The 21,648-nt window shown below is 60.7% G+C and overlaps 1 protein-coding gene across 1 annotated transcript in view; it reads right to left on the reverse strand.

Moving 5' to 3' along the window:
* Nucleotides 1–291: 291 nt before the first annotated feature.
* CRTAC1 (cartilage acidic protein 1) overlaps nucleotides 292–21,648 on the reverse strand; it is a 33,230-nt gene continuing 11,873 nt past the window's right edge. The window contains exons 4-14 of the mRNA XM_050960782.1: nucleotides 20,499–20,655; nucleotides 18,159–18,293; nucleotides 13,708–13,853; nucleotides 11,120–11,256; nucleotides 8,364–8,446; nucleotides 7,334–7,434; nucleotides 3,679–3,847; nucleotides 2,825–2,970; nucleotides 1,671–1,713; nucleotides 1,133–1,276; nucleotides 292–869 (exon numbers count right to left, since the gene is read on the reverse strand). Coding sequence (XP_050816739.1) covers nucleotides 751–869; nucleotides 1,133–1,276; nucleotides 1,671–1,713; nucleotides 2,825–2,970; nucleotides 3,679–3,847; nucleotides 7,334–7,434; nucleotides 8,364–8,446; nucleotides 11,120–11,256; nucleotides 13,708–13,853; nucleotides 18,159–18,293; nucleotides 20,499–20,655 — 1,380 coding nt within the window. The 3' untranslated portion in view covers nucleotides 292–750. The remainder of the gene's footprint in view (nucleotides 870–1,132; nucleotides 1,277–1,670; nucleotides 1,714–2,824; nucleotides 2,971–3,678; nucleotides 3,848–7,333; nucleotides 7,435–8,363; nucleotides 8,447–11,119; nucleotides 11,257–13,707; nucleotides 13,854–18,158; nucleotides 18,294–20,498; nucleotides 20,656–21,648) is intronic.

A 21,648-nucleotide genomic window follows, 5' to 3' on the forward strand; every position in this document is an offset into this window, starting at 1 on the left:
GAGCAGTGAGGGGTCCTGCCAAGGCGAGAGGGGGTCCGACCCTCTCACGTTCCACCTGCACCCCCTTGGCCCAGCCTCACCCCAGTCACGGGCACCCAGGGAGCTGGTGCCACCTTGGAACCAGCGAGGCCCCCTGGTGTCACCCCCCAGCAACTCGTCAGGCAGGTGCAAATTGACAGCATGGAGTTTATTGGGTCGCTTCTCTGGGGCGGGGCTGGAAGACTGAGCCGGGTCCAGCTCTAGACAGTGGGGTCAATACCCTAGAGACACAGCGGGGGGTGTCCCCCCAGTGATGGGGGGGGTCGCCCATTGCTGAGGTGGGGGCAGGGGAAGCAAACCTTGTAAGCCAAACCAGCAGGCACATGATACGGAATCGATTCAACTGAGGAAGCAGCTACCCTGGAGCTACCATCTTTGTCAAGGGCCAAGCTCCATGGGGGGGCACTGACGGGTGACGGGGAACCCCGGAGCCACCATCTTTGTCAAGGGCAAGCTCCCATGGGGGTGGCGCTGACGGGTCACGGGCGCTTCTCAGAAAACATGCAAGGGGGGATTGGCACACGGCTCTGCTGTGGCCCGGGTGGCTCCATGCCCTTCTCACAGATGGCCCCGGCCCAGCCAGCGCTTCGAGGCGCATTGGACAGGGTAGGGGAAAAGGGGCAGAGAGACAAGACAGAGGCGGAGTGGGGCCGGAGGGGCAGAGGGAGGCAGAGACAGTCCAGGATGGTTCTGGCTGGTCATTGGCAAAGGTTAAAGTGCATAGAAGTGAAGGCAGAGTCCGAGGCCCAGCGAGAGGAGGGAGCTTGGGGGGCGCCAGGCCCAGAGCCGGCTCCCTGCCGAGGGGTATCCACCGAAAAAGGCCACTTGCGCTGCACAGAGAAGGAGAGACAGAGAGGAGGGGAGGGAAGTCAGTGGCAGCCAGTCGGGGCAGAGGTGGGTCAGGGCCAGCCCTGCCCTGGGGCTGGGAGCTCTCTGTGCTGGGCTGGGACCAGCTCCAGGAGCATGGGCAGATCCACACAGCCAGTAACCAGGCCGGGCCTGCGGAGGGGCCAGGGCTCCCCAGGCTTCCAGAGCGCCCTGGCTGGAGGCTGGCCTGGTTCTCCGTGCCGGGCAGCCCCTGTGCGGCACTCACCCACGCAGGCCGTGCCGTCCTCGCTGGGCTCGAAGCCCCGGCTGCAGCGCCTGCTGCTGTGGCACCGGTACCCGCCGTACGTGTTGCTGCAGAGCGGCTTTTCCCGGGGGCACACGAAGGGGAACTCGGCACACTCGTCCGTGTCTGAAACCGGACAGGGCACAGCGTGAGCCGAGCCGCAGCCTGGGCTCTGGGGCAGGTGCTACAGCTCCCCACCCGCCCAGACACGACAGCCACCACAGGAGCCCCAGTGCCCCCAGGCTGCAGCCCCCACCCACTCCAGCCAGGCTGCAACCTCCCCCTCACCCCCGCTCCAGCCTGGCTGCAACCCCACAGCAAATTTTGCCCTACAGACAAGCCATGCAACAGCCCCGCCCCCCGGCAGGCTGCAGCCCCCCTGCCAAGTAGCCGGCCCAGAAATGCCCTGGCACACAGCCCCTCCCCCCAGCTACAGCCCGCCTGCCACCCAGCCAGAGCAATCCCATGGCTCCTGCCTGGCACAGCCCCTCCCGCGGGCGCATCACAAGCAGCAACTCACCAACACAGCGTCCGTTCTCATGCTGGGAGAATCCCTGACCACACTGCATCAAGGGGAGAAGCACAGACCCGAGGGCTGGGATTAGTGTGGGGAGGGGCTGCCCCAGGCCCCCCAGCTCCTCCTGCCAGGCACTGATCATAGAGGAGCAGGCTCAGGGCCTGCCCTGTGTTCAGCCAGGCAGGGGCACAGGGCACTGACTCCCCAGCGCTCCCGAGTCCACATACCAGGGACGGTGTCACACAGGGCAGCTGGCAGGGGTGGCTGGGCTTTGCCTTTCTGGGAGAGGCCAGAGGCACCATGTCCCTGGCCTGTCTCGTCCAAGCGGGTGTCTGTCTGTGTCCTGTGCCATGTCCCCCTCCCTGCCTCTGGGAGCTGCCCCCAGCCTGGCCCTGCCCCATTCTGTGCCAGGTGCGCTGCATGGCACCTCCAGCGAGGTGGGTGGGAGCTGCTCCCAGCCCTGCCCCACTCTGTGCCAGGTGCGCTGCATGGCACTCACCTCCAGCGAGGTGGGCAGGAGCTGCCCCCGGCCCGGCCCTGCCCCACTCTGTGCCAGGTGTGCTGCATGGCACTCACCTCCAGCGAGGTGGGCGGGAGCTGCCCCCGGCCCTGCCCCACTCTGTGCCAGGTGTGCTGCATGGCACTCACCTCCAGCGAGGTGGGCTGGAGCTGCTCCCAGCCCTGCCCCACTCCGTGCCAGGTGCACTGCATGGCACTCACCTCCAGCGAGGTGGGCTGGAGCTGCTCCCAGCCCTGCCCCACTCTGTGCCAGGTGTGCTGCATGGCACTCACCTCCAGCGAGGTGGGCGGGAGCTGCCCCCGGCCCTGCCCCACTCCGTGCCAGGTGCACTGCATGGCACTCACCTCCAGCGAGGTGGGCTGGAGCTGCCCCCAGCCCTGCCCCACTCTGTGCCAGGTGCGCTGCATGGCACTCACCTCCAGCGAGGTGGGCTGGAGCTGCCCCCAGCCCTGCCCCACTCTGTGCCAGGTGCACTGCATGGCACTCACCTCCAGCGAGGTGGGCAGGAGCTGCCCCCGGCCCGGCCCTGCCCCACTCTGTGCCAGGTGCACTGCATGGCACTCACCTCCAGCGAGGTGGGCTGGAGCTGCCCCCAGCCCCGCCCCACTCTGTGCCAGATGTGCTGCATGGCACTCACCTCCAGCGAGGTGGGCGGGAGCTGCCCCTCAGCACCCTGGGGGTAGGGGATCTCCAGCACCGAGTTGGTCTCGCCGCTGGCCACAGCCCGGGTCACGACCCTGCCATCCGGCCATGTCACCTCCAGGCTGCTGGCTTCGTCCCGGCCTGCAGAGGAGGAGCCATCAGAGCGGGCAGCCGGGGGGCCAGGCCGAGCCTGGGCAGGACTAGAGCGAGCAGATCTCAGCAAAGCAGGCCGCTGCCCGCTCAGGGGTCTGTCCTCAGCAGCTTGGTGGGCAGTGAGGTGGGCAGGGCAAGGGCCTAGTGCCAAGACATCGTTCGGTCCAGTTCCTGGGCACCTGGCTGCCCTGCTCACCCCGCAGGCCTGGCTGGGCTGGGAACGGGGGACAGGGGGAGGTAGCGGGCTCATGGGGCAATGGGGCATGGAAGCACCCACCTCTCTGCACAGCAGCAGCTGGGGAGGGCAGCAGGGGCTGCTCAGCTCCTCCTCCCGGCCCAGGCAGCAGGCACCTAGCTGCAACCAATGCTTTGAACCCCAACAATGAGACCCCCCCAGCCCACCAATCTGTTAGCCACCAACTCTCCGGGCCAGAGAGCGTTAAAGGAACAGACCCCTCCACAGCAAAGTGGGGAGGGGGGAAACCAGGGTGGGGTTAGCAGATGGCTGCGAGTTGGGATTGAGGGGCACGAGCAGGGCTGTGTGGAGCCCAGGGCTGGATAAGCAAGGGCTGTAGTGCTGCCCTGACCCCATGTCTCAGCTCCAGCCAGAAGCCGCAGACAGATGCCCAGGGCTTCCTGGGGGCCGTGGCCAGGGCCGGGCACCTCAGACCAGGGGCCAGGCTGCCGGCGACTCACCTAGGCCGAAATGCGCCACGGGCTCCATCTCGCACAGGTAGCCCGAGCCACCGTCGATGATGCGCAGGTGCGCCCCGCTGTGCCGGGTGAACAGCACCACCCTGGCCCCCCGTGCAAAGGCCCCGAAGCGGGTGCGCGGGATGACGCGGAGCCAGTTATTGCCAGCGCCCTGCAGGGGACAGATGGGTGAGACGAGCCAGGCAGGGGAGTGGGGATTTTCTGGGAAGTTTGTATGAATACTGTGTGTGCCTCAGTTTCCCCCATGCTGCTTTGTCACCTGGGGGTGGAGAAGGGCTGGATACTTTGCTGTGTGGACCAGGCTGTGAGGTCCTGCTCTGGGTGCTCCCCAAGGCCTGCCTGGCTGTGTTCCAGAGCCTCCTAACCCCCTGCTGTAACCGCGCTGGCTGGGTCCCGGCAGGTGCTGGAGGGGGGGTGCATTGCGCCCCCAAGTCTCTCTCAGGCAGACTCGCTGAAGGGGGCTCACGGCCTGAGCCAGGGGTGCTGAAGGCTCGGTCCAAGCAGACGGTGAAGCCGAGGGGCTTCCCCAGCGACAGAGCGAGCTCTGGGGGGGTCTGGCTCCTCAAGGGGGCCTCCCTGGGGCTGCTGAAGAGCACCGGCCCTGTGGGTCTGTGGCAGGGTGTGACGTTATTGATATAAGCTGGGACCATATAGAACATGGTTTGCAACCAAGGTCCTGTAGTGGCACCAAATCCTATGTAAAGGGGGTCATATAAGGTGTCTAAGACCAAGTTACGGGTTACTAGTTATGATTATGCTGTCTGTATGTCTGTATCATTATGTAGTTGAAGTTATAAGCACTGGCTCTATACTGTCTGTATTTCAAATTGGTGCTGCAGTTCTGGGAAACACCTCAGACAAGTTGGTGTTAGCTCTGTCTAGCCTGCTTGATGGCCCATTAAGGACCATCAGCTACACAATTGACCCATTGAGAGGAGGCAGATACGCCCTGTGACTCAGCAAAGTGCAGGGACTGGCCCATGTGACTCCAGACTCCATTTTGCTGTAATTTTCCACAGTAAGAACAAAGAGGTTCTTACACCTGGAAGAGCCTATATAAGGCTGATGTCTCATCTCCATTTTGTCTTCAGTCCTGCTTCTTACCTCTGGAGGGACTCTACTACCAACTGAAGCTCTGAACAAAGGACTGATGACCCATTCCAGCAGGGGATGTTCTCCAGAGACTTGATTTAAACCTGCAGTTTACTCCATCACTGCTACAAGCCTGAACTAAGACCTTTGCCATCACTGTATGTAATTGATTCCATTTAACCAATTCTAGCTCTCAGCTCTACTTTTTTGCCTTTATGAATAAACCTTTAGATTCTAAAGGATTGGCAACAGCGTGATTTGTGGGCAAGATCTGATGTGTATATTGACCTGGGTCTGGGGCTTGGTCCTTTGGGATCGAGAGAACCTTTTTCTTTTACTGGGGTGTTGGTTTTCATAACCATTCATCCCTAGGACGGGTGGTACTGGTGGTGATACTGGGAGACTGGAGTGTCTAAGGAAATTGCTTGTGTGACTTGTGGTTAGCCAGTGGGGTGAAACCGAAGTCCTTTTTGTCTGGCTGGTTTGGTTTGCCTTAGAGGTGGAAAAACCCCAGCCTAGGGCTGTGACTGCCCTGTTTGAGCAATTGGTCCTGAACTGGCACTCTCAGTTGGGTCCCGCCAGAACAGTGTCGTCACACAGGGGAGCAGAGGCGGGCTGGGGAAGGCACCATGAAGATGGGGGCGGGGGGGTCGCTGAACACACCAGAAGGATTTTGCTGTGAGTGACTGGCAGCAGCAGGGACCAGCAGGAGAGCGGGGTATGACCTGCCCCTCGGGGCATCCCCAGCCCGTGCTGGGAGGGGCGGGAGCAGGCAGCAGCTGGCACGGCTGGAGAAGGACGAAGCAGGTTCTAGGCGGGTCTGAGAGCAGCAGAGGCATCAGCAGGGCATCCATGCCTCCTGGGCTCCCCATCTTGCAGGGGGTGTCCTTGCGACATGGGTCCCCTGACAGATTGGAGGTGGGGGGAGCTAAGCAGAAAACATGGCTTGTGGACAGGAATCCAAAGGCTCTGCACGGCACAGGCAGAGCAGTTTGTGGGCAGCAGTGCCAGGCTTGGAGAGACCTGGTGGGACTGGCCCAGGTCGAGGACCCAAAAGGGGCTACCCAGGTGTGCCCCAGAAGCAGGACTCTGGTAAGCCCAAACCAGGGGTGACGGTGGATGAGGCCAAGGGACCTCAGAGATCTGTGATGTCATTTCTGTAGGCAAAACAGGCCAGGGTTATGGAAGCAGCAGCCAAGCAGAACCCTAGACGGGTTAACTCGGGGTACTCCAGCTCCCCACGGGACAGCCTGTCTGGGGCTTTGGGAGGAAGCTCCAGCCCCACGCGGGGGCCAAGTCCCAGCTCCAGCACAATCAATGTGCAGGGTGCGCAGGGCACCCCACAGGAGCAGGCGTGTTGGTCCCAGGGAGGAAGTGCAGGTACTGGACATGTGCGCTGAGTTGACGCTGGCACGGCCCCGGGGTGGGCCCAGAACAGTTAGTGCCCCACAAATCTCGCACCCTGAGGGGGGTGTTTGGCCCCTCAGTGAAGAACTACCTGAGACAGGGGCTAAGGAGGGGCCCACGAGGCAGGATCAGCAACCCGCAGAGGTGCTGATGGGGGATGTTCTGGACGTGTGGCTGAAGCTAAAGCCTACACACACGCCCCAGCCTGGACCCGGGGTAGCAGACTGTCCCAGGGGCAGGAGCCTCCAGCTCGGGGAGACACATTCCCGGGGACGAGGCTGAATGGGGTAGAGCCAGAGACTTTGTCTGGGGGGAAGGGGGATGACACTGGGAATGTGCTTAATGTTTTCTCTGAATACTGGGTGTGCGCCTCAGTTTCCCCTGTGTGCTACTCAAGTATCTAGGGGGTGGGACAAAGGGCTGTGATTTTTGCTGAGACCCCAGTGGGCAGGTGAGGCTGCTCCTTGCTGCCTGACACAGATAATGGCCGCAGGACTCCGTGACCCGGCAACGGATGGTTGGGGCTGTGCCAGGCTGCAGCAAGGAGAAGGGTGGAGACGAAGTGGCCCTTTTCCCTAGGAAAGAGACAAAGGACGGAGGAGGGGCAGCAGGATTGTCTGAGGCTGGAAGTGAGTCAGTCTCCTGGTCTGGGGCTCCGGGGGGATTCCCCCAGATGGACTTTTGTGACCGTCCCCGATTTTTGTGCTCCCAAGCACTGTTCTACGCTGTGCTCCCGAGCGACGACTAATAACCAATCTGTGTTCCACGCTGGCTGGGAGTCACTGCTGGCTCGGAATGGGAGGCAGGACCCTTTGGGGGTGGGTGGGGCTTCCCCAGGCGTCTGATCCAGGGGGACTCGCTGCCGGGAGCTCCCGGCATGGGGTGAACAGGGGGCTGAACACTCCGAGGTCAGACCCAGGAAGCACTGATACCCAGGAGGCTTCTTGCCCTGGTGATCGTGTGCCCTGAGGGGAGCCCCACTGACCGGAGCCCTGCCTGACTTCATTCGGGGCGGTGCCTGTGCACCAAGACGGGGACTCTGTGATGGGGGAAACTGAGGTACACACAGTATTCACACACAGTCTTTACAGCAAAGCCCCACTGTAGCCCAGGGGGTGAGCACGGGGCCCCAACGCACCTGGGTGCCCCTGAAGACGGAGAGCGGCTGCGCCATGGACTCGCCGTGGGACAGGATCAGGTCCAGCAGCCCATCGCCATCGAAGTCAGTCACCGCACCCCCTGCAATGACAGCAGGGGCTGGACAACAGCCCCCCTCGCAGTCCCCCACCTCCCCGGCCCAGCTCCGCCTGGCTCTCATGGCAGCCCCGGCTCAGCTTGCCCCTGGGGAATGGCTCAGGTGACCACAGCCTTGCAGGGATGATCCACCCGCCGTGCCGGAGCCACGTTGGGCTGCAGGCAGCCCAGAGGGACAGCCAGCCATCGCCAGCAGCCAGGGAGGCAACTCTGGCTACAAAGAGCCATTTCTTGCCTAAGATGAAAGAGTCAGTGTCAGGGGTAGAACCCAGGAGTCCTGGCTCCCAGCCCCCCCTGCCCTGACCTGACCCCCTAGACCCCACGCCCCTCCCAGAGCTGAGGATGGAACCCAGGAGTCCTGGCTCCCAGCCCCCCCTGCTCTGACCATTAGATCATGCTGCCTGTCGGTAGGTTCTTCAGCTTTCCCGACTGTCGCCCTGCAGCATGCACAGAGCCAGCCGCACGGTTTGGGTCCCCGGGGTGGGGTTCTGCCAGCAGCCACTGGCCTGTGCCAGGCTTGGCTCCTTGCACCGTGGGAGAAGCACCCAGAACCTGACCCCCAGGAACTGATGGAGTCACTGGGCAGATGAGGGCGTGGAGGGGCCAGGCCAGGGCCCTGCTGTTCGGGGGTAGAGACGGGAGATGACAATGGAGCCATCAATCCAGCCGCCCGCAAACCGGAGCCAACCCAGGATTCGCCCGCTCGCTCCCAGTCCCGCACAGAGGCTGCAGCTCCCCACCCAGCCCTGCTGGCCAGGGTTGACTCATGTGTCACCTCACTGACTCCCATAGCGCCCAGGGGTCCCCAGGCAGCACAACCTGGGGGCATCTCCGCACCTGGCCCTGCCGGGAGTGGCCCAGCCCCTGAGGGTTAGGGGAGCCCAGCAGCAGGGCTGCGGGTGTGGGGGACTCACCAGTGCCCCGGCCCTCGGGCTCCATGGCGTCTCCTGGGTTCAGCTCCTCGATCACGGGGTCCAAGTGCTCCCTGCGGATGATCCTGCAAGGCCAGGCAGGGGATGAGGGTGAGAGCCAGGCCCTGGGACCCCCCAACCCCACCGGCTGCCCGAGCCCCTCCATGTGGTATGCGGTGGATGTGGTATACTTAGACCTTAGTAAGGCATTTGATACTGTCTCGCATGATAGTCTTATCAATAAACTAGGCAAATACAACTTAGTTGGGGCTACTATAAGGAGGGTGCATAACTGGCTGGATATCTGTACTCAGAGAGTAGTTATTAATGGCTCCCAATCCTGCTGGAAAGGTATAACAAGTGGGGTTCCGCAGGGGTCTGTTTTGGGACCGGCTCTGTTCAATATCTTCATCAATGACTTAGATGCTGGCATAGAAAGTACGCTTATTAAGTTTGCAGACGATACCAAACTGGGAGGGATTGCAACTGCTTTGAAGGACAGGGTCAAAATTCAAAATGATCTGGACAAACTGGAGAAATGGTCTGAGGTAAACAGGATGAAGTTCAATAAAGATAAATGCAAAGTGCTCCACTTAGGAAGGAACAATCAGTTTCACACATACAGAATGGGAAGAGACTGTCTAGGAAGGAGTATGGCAGAAAGGGATCTAGGGGTTATAGTGGACCACAAGCTAAATATGCAGGGGTGGCTCCAGGCCCCAGCACGCCAAGCGCATGCTTGGGGCGGCATGCCGCGGGGGGCGCTCTGCCGGTCGCCGGGAGGGCGGCAGGCAGAGTGCCTTCAGCGGCATGCCTGCGGAGGGTCCGCTGGTCCCACGGCTCCACTGAAGCCGCGGGACCAGCGGACCCTCTGCAGGCACACCTGCGGCAGGTCCACCGGAGCCACGGGACCAGAGGACCCTCTGCAGGCACACCTGCGGGAGGTCCACCGAAGCCGCGGGACCAGCGGGCCCTCTGCAGGTACGCCTGCGGGAGGTCCGCCGGAGCCACAGGACCAGAGGACCCTCTGCAGGCACACCTGCGGGAGGTCCACCGAAGCCACGGGACCAGCGGACCCTCTGCAGACACGCCTGCGGGAGGTCCACCGAAGCCGCGGGACCAGCGGACCCTCTGCAGGCACGCCTGCGGGAGGTCCACCGGAGCCACGGGACCAGAGGACCCTCTGCAGGCACGCCTGCGGGAGGTCCACCAGAGCCACGGGACCAGAGGACCCTCTTCAGGCACGCCTGTGGGAGGTCCACCAGAGCCACGGGACCAGAGGACCCTCTGCAGGCACACCTGCGGCAGGTCCACCAGAGCCACGGGACCAGAGGAGCCTCTGTAGGCACGCCTGCGGGAGGTCCACCAGAGACGCGGGACCAGTGAGCGGCAGAGTGCCCCCCGTGGCATGATGCCGTGCTTGGGGCAGCGAAACGTCTAGAGCCGCCCATGTAAATATGAGTCAACAGTGTGATGCTGTAACAAAAAAAGCAAACATGATTCTGGGATGCATTAAGAGGTGTGTTGCAAGGAAGACACGAGAAGTCATTCTTCCGCTCTACTCTGCGCTGGTTAGGCCTCAACTGGAGTATTGTGCCCAGTTCTGGACAACGCATTTCAAGAAAGATGTGGAGAAACTGGAGAGGGTCCAGAGAAGAGCAACAAGAATGATTAAAGGTCTTGAGAACATGACCTATGAAGGAAGGCTGAAAGAATTGGGTTTGTTTAGTTTGGAAAAGAGAAGACTGAGAGGGGACATGATAGCAGTTTTCAGGTATCTAAAAGGGTGTCATCAGGAGGAGGGAGAAAACTTGTTCACCTTAGCCTCCAATGATAGAACAAGAAGCAATGGGCTTAAACTGCAGCAAGGGAGATTTAGGTTGGACATTAGGAAAAAGTTCCTAACTGTCAGGGTAATTAAACACTGGAATAGATTGCCTAGGGAAGTTGTGGAATCTCCATCTCTGGAGATATTTAAGAGTAGGTTAGATAAATGTCTATTAGGGATGGTCTAGACAGTATTTGGTCCTGCCATGAGGACAGGGGGCTGGACTCAACCTCTCGAGGTCCCTTCCAGTGCTAGAGTCTATGAATCTCTGTCTGCCTCTGGCTCCAGGCAGGGTCTGTGGGCTGCAAGGGGCAGGGTTGGCAGAGGGTGCAGCTGTTGGGCGAGAGTCTAGGCCAGTGCTGCATCCCAGAGGGGAGCCCTGCCTGGCGCACACAGCATCGTCTTCCTTTGGCACCAGGCAGGGACAGGCTGCGGCCGGGGGGCTCGGAGCCCCGGCTGGAGAGACTGCCAGGATCCCGCAGAGCCAGGTGGGCCTTCGTGCAGGCCAACGGCTGGGGCCGGAGAGTGACCATGGGGCTGGCCGTGAGGGGACTTGGCACAATTGGCCTGGGACAAATGAGCAGTTTGGTGCTAATGAGTTATCGATGTCCACAATTAAAGAGGGGCTGCTGCACAGAACCCAGACTAGTAGCGCTGGGAGCGAAGGGCTAAGAATGACTTAGTCACAACGGCTGGTGCCCGCAGGCTCTCGTGGGCACAGCTGCTCCTGGGCACAGAGCACAGCTCCATGCCAGGGGCTCTGGAATCCAGTCCACCCTCCCGCCCGCCCGGCCCACCTCCTGGGCACGCAGCTGTGGCCCCCGGCTCTCCTCGGCATGTGGCCCATCTCCTGGGTGGGCAGATGAGCCATTCCCTGCCCCCGCCCGGTAGGCAGCCTGCCCGCTGCCCCTGCCCCAGCGGGCGGCCCTACCGGAAGAGGCGGTTGGCGGAGGAACCCCGGTACGCGATGTTGTTGAAGAACACCTCCAGCTCCTGGTTGTTGTCAAAGTCGGCTGCGAGGACGGTGCGGACGGGCGAGGGCATGGAGAACTTGGGTGTGGCGATGTCCTGCGGGAGAGACGGTCAGGGTGTAGTTCTAGCATTTATTGTTTGTATTTTGTATAATTTAGAGTGAAGGATTGTGACGTTATTGATGTAAACTGGGACCATATAGAACATGGGTTGCAACCAAGGTCCTGGGGTGGCACCAAATCTTATGTAAAGGGGGTCATATAAGGTGTCCAAGACCAAGTTATGAGTTACTGATTATGATGATGCTGTCTGTATGCGTCATTTTGGAGTTGAAGTTATGAATATTGGCTGTATACTGTCTGTATTTCAAACTTGTGCTGTGTTACTGGGAAAGATCCCAGACAAGTTGGTGTTAGCTCTGTTTAGCCTGCTTGATGGCCCATTAAGGACCATCACCTACACAATTGTCCCATCCAGAGAAGGCAGTGACGCCCTGTGACTCAGCAGGGTGTGCAGAAATAGGCCCATGTGACTGCAAACTCCATTTTGCTGTAACTTTCCACAGCAGGAACAAAGAAGTGTTCTTACACCTGGAAAAGCCTATATAAGGCGGAGGCCTCATCTCCATTTTGTGTTCAATCCTGCTTCCTACCTCTGGAGGGACTTTGCTACGAACAGAAGCTCTGCACAAAGGACTGAATGACCCATCCCAGCGGGGGATGTTCTCCAGAGACTTGATTTGAACCTGCAGTTTACTCCATCACTGTTACAAGCCTGAACTAAGAACTTTGCCATTACTGTATGTAATTGATTCCATTTAACCAATTCTAGCTCTCATCTCTATCTTTTTCCCTTTATGAATAAACCTTTAGATTTTAGATTCTAAAGGACTGGCAACAGCGTGATTTGTGGGTAAGATCTAATGTGTATATTGACCTGGGTCTGGGGCTTGGTCCTTTGGGATCGAGAGAACCTTTTTCTTTTACTGGGGTGTTGGTTTTCATAACCGTTCATCCCCAGGACGGGTGGCACTGGTCATGACACTGGGAGACTGGAGTGTCTAAGGAAATTGCTTGTGTGACTTGTGGTTAGCCAGTGGGGTAAAACCGAAGTCCTTTTTGTCTGGCTGCTTTGGTTTGCCTTAGAGGTGGAAAAACCCCAGCCTAGGGCTGTAACTGCCCTGTTTGAGCAATTGGTCCTGAATTGGCACTCTCAGTTGGGTCCCGCCAGAACCACAACGTCACAAGGATAAAGAATAATAAGATAATAATGTAGCCATGATTGGTTTTCTTCTGCATTGCAACTTGATGCTCCTGTTCAAAACGTTCTGTGGAAATGAATTGTGGTTTGTGTGTGAATGAGGAATGGGTGTGTTAAGAGACAAGTGTGAAGGCCATCGCTGAACCAGATGTTCTAGGGAGAAAGGGCGCCAGGAGACTGCAACACACTCCTGTTGGAATGTCAGAGGAGGGCTGATTGACGACCTTAAAGAGGAGACAGGCACCTATCAGTGGAGACAAGAGAGCCATGATCAAACCCAGCCCGGGGTAACTCCCTGAGAGACTTGAGGAAAGAACAAGATAAAGGCTGAGAAGGACAATTTCAGAAAACAAGCCCTCGTCAAACAACGATTGATTACAGCACCACAGTGCAGAACTCCCTGGTCCCGGTGCAGGAAAATCACTATATAAACAGGGGCCTTCCCATGGAACGTTGGGTTCGTCCTGCCCAGACTTCCCCGGAGCATCGTGTCGCGATCGACAGAACCCGGCTCCTCCCTACATGTGATCAACCTCGCTGGCCACTAGCTTGATCCGGAGTTTGGACTGGTAACTATAACATCGACTGGTGGGACAGAGAAAGAGTGTGTGTGTGTGTGTGTGTGTGTGTGTGCGCGCATATATTAATTGTTGTATCTCCAATAAGCACGGACTGCTGCCTTTTCCCTTGAAAAAGATCCCGTGTGCTTCTCAACAAGCATAAGAAGGGCCATGGAGCGACGGGGGCTGGGCAGCACAGCGGGCAGTGCCAAGGGATATCTTTATGAGTGTAGTATGCCTCAGTTTCCCCTGCGCTGTTCCCCCGTGGGTGGGACAGGACTGTTTGCTCTCAAGACAGGCGGAGACAAGGGTGGTGTCACCTGGCTGGCCTGGCCTGTCCCCAGATCAGTGGAGATTTGAGACGTCGATGGCAAATCCAGTCCCCAGGACGCTGACATCCAGCGTCCCAGGGGACAGAGATCTTCTCGCCTCTGCGCAGGGAGACTGAGCCACCCCCCACCCCCGCCAGCTGGAGATCAAAGGGCTGGGAGGGAGATGGGGGGCTCAGAGGGGGCTGTTGGAAGGAGTTGGGGCTCTCACCGGGAGTAGGACCAAGGAGGTCCCAGCCCGACAGAGCTGGAGCCCAGGGGCTCCCCAGAATGGGCTGTGAGTGACCCCCCACAGGGAGAGTTGGGACAGCAAGCCCCCCAGGGAGGACGTGGAAGGCTGGGGGAACTGGGGGCCCTGGTCCTGGTGCCCCTTGGCAGCATGTGCATCCCACTCTCACCCGGAAGTGGACCCGCCCGCTGGCGTTCATCTGCAGGTAGAGGCGGTGGGGCCCATTCCAGTTGCCGTAGACGATGTCCACTTTGCCATCGCGGTTGAAGTCGGCCAGGGCCACGCCACGGCCGTGCTGGTAGGGGTCATCCAGGCCTGCAGGGCAGCAGAGGAGACTGTTTGGGAGCGGGGCTTTGAGGAACTGGGAATGTTCTTAATGTTTGCTCTGAATGCTGTGTTGGTGCCTCAGTATCCCCTAGGCAGTTCTGGATATCTAGGTGGTGGAATAAGGGTGTGTGATTGCTGCAGAGGAAGGGGCCAGTGCACCTAAATGCCTGGCACTCTGTGTCCTAGCACCTGATGGCCTGGGCCCCTCCTCTGCAAAGGTGCCAGCTGAAGGTGTTGGAGACAAAGGGATCAGGTGACCTCCTGGCCCGGGAAAGGGGCTGAGCAGAGAGGAGGGGCTGGGAGGGGGTTTCAGTCGGGAGCTGGCTGGGGACGAGGAGTGAAGTGCAGACGTGGGGGTCTGACTCACTGACCCCCAGAATGGACCCGGCTGAGGGGTCCGGTTCGCTGTACCTACAAGCTCTGTTTTAGACCCTGTTCCTGTCATCGAATAAACCTCTGTTACTGGCTGCCTGAGAGTCATGTCTGACTGCTAAGTGAGGGTGCAGGACCCTGTGGCTTCCCCAGGACCCCGCCTGGGTGGGCTCGCTGTGGGAAGCGCACGGAGGGGCAGAGGATGCTGAATGCTCCAAGGTCAGACCCAGGAGGTGAAGCCGTGTGAGCTTCTTGCCCTGCAGACAGTCTGCTCACAGAGTGGAGACTTCACCGGAGTCCTGACTGGCTTCGTAAGGAGCAGTTCCAGAGCGTCGCCCGGGGACTCCGTGACAACTGGTGGTAGAGGTGGGATCTACTGCACCCCGTGAATGGCGCTGCTTGCAGTAAGTGACTGGGGAGCAGTAAAACGAAGGAGGGATAATGAGAACCAGGCGTGCTGAAGGCTCAGAGAGGGACGGTTTCAGGGGGCAGTTAACCTCTGGGAGTGTGTGACCAGCGAGAAGGACTGTTGGAGTAACGGGGTCCCCCTGAGGACGGCAGTGAGGAGTCTCAGGGGCGGAGGAGCTTGCCGCTCGACCCTGGGAGAGGGAAGGATTTTTGCAGTAGCAGGGTTCGCCTGGGGATTGCAGGAGCAGTCCCAGGGGCAGAGGAGTCTGCAGCTCGACCCTGGCAAAGAGGGGGTGATCACAAGAAGGGCTGGCACACCAGGGGTTATTCCTGGAAACCATGGGGGAGCCAAGAGCACACAGGCCTGTGAGTCCAGAGCCACTTGGGAACGGTGAAGTGATGGCCTGTCACCATCTCCTTAAGAAGGACATTGTGATCCTGTGCACAAAGAGAGGGTTACACATGGGGACGTTCACCAAGGCACAGTTAATCGTGCAGTTGGAGGAGGAGGACCGCTCTGAGGAGCAGATTCCTGACCCAGATGGGGCTACAAGAGGATCTGGGAGCAGCTGGAGCAGAAGCCAGGCAACCCCGGGAGTCTGGTCCCCAATCAGACGAGGGTCTTCACAATCGGGTTCCCCATCAGGGGATCGGAGACGGATGGGATGGGAGCAGAGAGCGAGAGGACCATGAGAGAGAGCAAGAGCCCGAGGAAAAGCTGCAGGAGAAGCAGCAGCAGCATGGACTGGTGATGGTGGAGCAGAGAGACATAGGGGGCTGCCCAGGGGTCAGTGGGGAAACACGCCTGGGGTGGCGAGACCCTGGGACGGGAGAACTGGGGTGGTGCAGCCGCAGATGCTGAGGGGCTGTGGGACCTGGGTGAAGGTCCCTGGGGTAAAGCCCCTCGCCCTACCTTTGGCCCGGATCCCTGTGCAGACCCAGGAGGGTTCGGGCTGGCTGGTAGTTGGGGTTCTCCAGGATATCGGCTGGGAGGCCCTGTTGGGGGGTGACTGTCTCCCCTTGGGACAGGATCCAGACCCTCCTCCTGTAATGGCCGAGGATTTGAATTCAAATCCAGGGAACCAATTGGCTAGGATGGAAATGGTCAGTGAAAATGCAAATAACCTGGCTGGCAGGGAGGAGGGGCTGCTGGGCTCAGGATACCTGCCTACCTATAACCAGCCCCCTGGGGCTGAGTGGGAGGGAGAGATGCTCCCCGCCCCTCTGCACACCGGAGAGGGGGCTCACACTGGCTCTGATGGTGTGACCAAAGCAAAGAGCTCGCTGCCTGCCCCCACTGGGACAGCAAGGGCAGCGCTGAGCATGGAGGGAGCTGAGACCCCCGCTGAGTGGGGGGACACCCAGGCAGGGCAGGTCGGCTGCCAACCAGGTTTGCCTGGTCCAGACGTGCTGCTGGGAAGTGATTACACAGCAGGGAGGGAGCTACCAGGGACAGGGCTCAGGGGGGCTGTGACCCCAGGCCCAGCCAGCGAGAGAGAGCAGGTCCCACTCCCTGCCCCAGCAGCTGAATCCCAGACCGAGCTGCAGAGGGATCCCTCCTTGGAGAAGCTGAGGGAACTTGCTGGCCACAGCGCTGCAAACCCCTTTGGGGAAGGCTGCAGGGACAGAGTCCTGCAGGAGAAGGGATCCCTGTACTGGGAATGGGCTCCTCAATGGGAAGTAGAACTAGGGGGGATCGGGAGGCAGCTGGTGGTGCCCCAGGAATCCACAGGGTTCTTCCTGTTCGAGCTGCTGGATGGGAGGAGAGTGAGGGGACCCCTGGACCTGGAAGGGGAGGTTTGGGAGGAGAAGGGGGAAGACCCCCTGGGGGATCTCTTCCTTGAGGTGGGAGCCAATCTCCCCATCAGGTGTTCCCTGTTCAGAGTCACTGGGAAAGCAGCCCAGAACCTGGAGAGAGAGGTCAAGGACATGCTGGCTTTAGATGTAATCCAGCCGTTTTACAGCACATGGGCCTCACCCATGGGAGACAGGATGATCTGGTTTAGTGGGGACCATGGGAAGCTTAAAGCCATCACGGTGTCTGATGCCGACCCCATGCCTAGGCCTGGGGAGATTCTAGACAAGCAGAGGGCGATGGAGAACTTGGCCCTGGCAGACACTGATAACATGTGCATCATTAGCCAGACCTGGGAAGAACAGGTGTCCCAGGTGAAGGGGGTGCTGGGGTGTAAGGTAGGGACGGCAGAGGTTTTGTGTCTGGGCCACAAGGTGGGAAGCGGCTGCCCAAGTCCAGTTTGAACCCCAGGGGTATTGGGGTGGCAAAAAGGTATGGGCTGCATAAACCTTCCCACGTGCAGCCTGCAAGCGCCATCAAACACAACAGACCCACAGGAGGACCTGAAACTAAAATGTCCTGGTGTAACCCCCACCAAGGAATGGGAGAGATGCTGGGGCATCCATGGGAACATTGGTGGGTTCGAACTTCCCCAGGTCACTGGCTGAAGTGACCTTGCTCAGTTCAGTCTTGAAGGGGGAGAGATGTGAGGAACTGGGAAAGTTCTTAATGTTTGCTCTGAATACTGTGTTGGTGCCTCAGTGTCCCCTAGGCAGTTCTTAATATCTAGGTGGTGGAATAAGGGTGTGTGATTGCTGCAGAGGAAGGGGCCAGTGCACCTAAATGCCTGGCACTCTGTCTCCTAGCAACTGATGGCCTGGGCCCCTCCTCTGCAAAGGTGCCAGCTGAAGGTGTTGGAGACAAAGAGATCAGGTGACCTCCTGGCCCGGGAAAGGGGCTGAGCAGAGAGGAGGGGCTGGAGGGGGTGGTTGGTCTGGAGCTGGCTGGGGACATGGAGTGAAGTGCAGACGTGGGGGTCTGGCTCACTGCCCCCAGAATGGACCCGGCCGAGGGGTCCGGTTCGCTGTATCTACAAGCTCTGTTTTAGACCCTGTTCCGGTCACTGAATAAGCCTCTGTGTTACTGGCTGGCTGAGAGTCACGTCTGACTGTGAAGTGGGGGTGCAGGACCCTGTGGCTTCCCCAGGTCCCCGCTGGGGCGGGCTCGCTGTGGAAAGTGCACGGAGGGTCAGAGGATGCTGAATGCTCCAAGGTCAGACCCAGGAGGTGAAGACGTGTGAGCTTCTTGCCCTGAAGACAGTCTGCTCCAAGGGAGAGGAGGCTCCCCAAAGTCCTGACTGGCTTGGTGGGGAGCAGTTCCAGAGCATTGCCTGGTGACTCCGTGACAGGGGCCAAGGACAGTGACACCCCCAACCCCACAGCAGAGGGAGCCCCATCTCTCCTGGGCTGGGGCTGGGGCCGGGGCCAGCTCAGCTGCCCTGTTCCCTCCACCCCAGTCCCATTCTGTTATTGCCGCTGGGCTCCCTGAGAGACCCACGCTCGGGGTCCCCAGCTCAGCCTCCCACAGGCCCTGTGGGTATCGCTCGGGCGCTCTGGCCCCTGTAACACCAGGGCTGGCTCCAGGCCTGGCCCCCAGCCATGCCACTGCCCCCCAACCCCTGCCAGCTGCAGGTCCCTCACCCGCCTGCGCTCACTCACCGGCGCTGGCAGCCATGTCGACGAAGCTGCCGTCCCCCTGGTTGTGGAAGAGGAAGTTGGGCCCATTCTCGTTATCGCAGAATATGTCCGAGGCGCTGGCACTCACGATGGGGCCCACGGCCACCCCCCGGCCACCTGGGGACAGCAGGGCACGGGTCAGGCCCCAGAACTTGCTAGCACAGAAATCAGTTACTTTCAGCCAAGTCCATCTTGGGGAGTCTTGGGCCAGACGGCCTGGACTCCCCCTCTTCCAGTCCCCCCAAGCAGACTGCCAACTTTCAGTGACCTGACCTCCAACACCCCCACCACCCCGTTTCTCCTTCTCCTTGTCTTTGTCTTGCTTCCTGGGCAGAGAGTCACCTGGTCCTCACCTGGCTGCATCCCCCTCCTGGGTCTCAGGTTACGAAGGGCACTGACCATAGCCTATGTGCAGGCAGCTGGAGCAGCTTCACCTGCCCCAGAGGTCTCAGTCAAAGTCACACACTCCTATTCCCACCATGGAGGTATTGATGCAGCACACAGGGAAACTGAGGCACACACAGTATTCACGCAAAACAGGAAAACTCACAAAGGCTCACCAGTAAGACATATACACCAGAACAAGGGAAAATCTCCGCTTTGTCACACTCCCCCATCATCAAGCTGAAAGCTTGACCCGCGCACAAGGGCATTGCAAATGGCAAACTCAAACACTTCATCGCAGGGCCCCCTGCTCACTGCATTCCTTGATCTCCAGGGAGCAGAGACCTACGTGTGAACTCACCCTGTCCGCTTGGGTTCTGGGCCGGAGGGGCTACATATCCCTGACAAGGGGGAACTGAGCCTCTTTCCCGCTGTCTGGACCCTGAGGGGCAAAGATCCCAGCCCGGCTAGGTGTGGGTCAGCCCCGCAAGCCACTCGGCACGGAGATTACTGCAGCTCCGCCACCTCTGGGGTCAGACAAACTCCTCGGAGTGGCGGAGTGGCTGTTTGCCTGTTGATAACTATCTCTGGCTCCTTGCTGGAGTCAGCTCCAGGACCGGCTCCCACACTGTCCCTGGGTGAGATCGGAGGGACAAGCCAAGCTGGGGGAAGCAGTCGCTCTCTTGGGACTGGAAGTGGCTTGAATTGTGTGATTTTGAGGGTACATTATGAGGCCGTGCGGCTGGCCGGGGGTGCGCTAGGCTGGAGAGCCCAGGGGAACCATCTGGGACTCCACCACAAGACTATTGTAGGACTTTGAAAGTCCACATTTGTTACTGGCCTGGTGAAAGCTAATTATAGATCCCACCACTGGTCTGGGGCGTCTGCCCCTCCAGACAGCGACACCCTGTTCTAACCCTCAGCACTTGCCATCAACCCTGGGGACCCCCCACACTCACGGCCCTTCCCGTCGGCTCCCCAGGGCAGGCTTAGCCCTTGGGCAGGGCCAGGGGGATACGGGAGGTCGGAGCGGCTGTGAACCAGGCTCTGGCAGGTCTGGTGCAAGGGACAGCCAACCCCAGCTCGGGGGGGCCCAGCCCCTGGCCCTTGCTCTCAGGACCGGCGCTAGGGGTTTGAGCGCCCTAGGCGCACGGTCATTTCGCCACCCCACGCGCTGGTCCCGCAGCTCTGGTGGACCTGCCACAGACGTGCCTGCGGGAGGTCCACCGGAGCCGCGGGAGCAGGGGACCCTTAGCAGGCACGACTGCGGCAGGTCCACCGGAGCCGCCTGCCGCTCCCCCCGGCAAAATGCCGCCCCCCAATAATCCTGGCGCCCTAGGTGATTGCCTAGGCCGCCTAAATGGAAGCGCCGGCCCTGCTTGCCCCTCTCCAACTGGATAGGAAAGGTCGAGAGGGGGACCCTGCCCTTGGCTGCTCCCCCAGGAGCCAGGCCTTCGCGGGTACCCAGGGCCAGGTTGGGAGAGGCAGTGAGTGCAGGGGCCGGCCATGGTCAAATCCACCCAGACGCTGTGCCCAATACCCACGGAGCAGCCATGGTAGCTGCCCGCATGGGGCCACCATTGCGAACCAGCTGCCCATGCGATTTGCTGCTGAGACCAGGCACTTCCGGGGCAAGGGCTGGAGATGGAGCAAGACAGCCCGGGGCAGATCTTGGAGCCCAGACTGCCTAATGGGGTGGGAGGGGTGGGGGGGGGCTGGCTCCAGGCCCCAGGCTCTGAGGATTGTCCTCATGCAGCCCCCTTCCTGGGCAGGGGTCACAGATGGTGCTGTCACTCAGCCCAGAGACAGCCCCAGCACCATGTGTGCCAGGCGCGGCACTTGTTTTATGGGCAGCCCCGCACTACACCTCCCCACGGGCCCCTCCCACAGCACCCCTTCCCCTCCCCGCAGGCCTCAGCTCCGGAGACTGCCCAGGACCTGTGTATTTGTTGACCCCGGCCTCGGCGGCGACGTCGGTCAGCACCACGATGCCACGGGCAGGGTCGCTGGCGGCCACGTCCATCTCCAGCAGCACGTGGGGGCCCAGGTTGCTGTTGGCATAGTTGGCGATGTAGATGGCGTATCGGCCGGAGCCCTGTGGGCAAGGGGCAGGTGGGTGAGGGCAGAGTCAGGCCCCTCCCCAGCTCACCAGCCTGCAGCTGGCTGTGACACCCTGGCTGGGGCAGCAGCAGGCCTAGGAAGGGACTTCCCCTGCTGCTCTGGGATGGAGACACCTAGGCTGGGGGCAGGGTCCTGGGGGCATCCCCCTCCCCAGTGGTGGCACTGCAGCCTGTGGGCTCTGGCCAGCCCCGTGGGGAGCGGATGAGAGCTCCGCAGCATGGCTGGGGGTGGCTGCAGCCAGGTCAGGGCCCCGGGCCCCACGTTCGGCTGCTGTTCCCTGGGGGTCCACGCTGCTCTCGCTGCCCCCAGCCCTGCAGGGCCAGTCACTCGAGGGCTGAGCCTGGGGCAGGGGACCCTCTCGAGGCCCGGACCTGCCAAGATTCAGTGTCTGTCCGGCCCCCCCCGCATGCTGGGAATGCTCATCCTGTGTCCCCCCCACCGCCCGGCTCCCACTCTGCGCCACGGCTCTACTCTGCTGCCCCCCACTTAACCCGCCCCCCCGCATCTCAGTCCTGCTCCCCTCCTCCTGCCCCCAGCTCCACCCCATGGCTTAGCCCCACTCCCCAACTGCCTTCCTCCCCAGTCCTCCCCCCAGGGTACAGCCCCACTTCCCCTTACCTGACCCCCAAGCCTCCCACTCAGCAGTCCTACTACCCCCCCACCCCGCCTCTTAGCCTTATTCCCCCACACCTCACAGCCCAGCTCTGCACCCCACCCTGCCCCCTGGGTAGGCCCCGCTCCCCTACACTTCACAGCCCGGCTCCGCACCCCACCCCACCCGCCCCGTGGGCAGGCCCCACTGCCCCACACCTCACAGCCTGGCTCTGCACCGCGTCCTGCCCCCCGGGTAGGCCTCGCTGCCCCACACCTCACAGCCTGGCTCCGCACCCCACCCCCTGGGTAGGCCCCGCTGCCCCACACCTCACAGACCAGCTCCGCACCCCATCCTGCCCCGCCCCCCTGGCAG

The sequence above is a fragment of the Gopherus flavomarginatus genome, chromosome 6, assembly GCF_025201925.1.
Source record: "Gopherus flavomarginatus isolate rGopFla2 chromosome 6, rGopFla2.mat.asm, whole genome shotgun sequence".
Lineage (NCBI taxonomy): Eukaryota > Metazoa > Chordata > Testudines > Testudinidae > Gopherus > Gopherus flavomarginatus.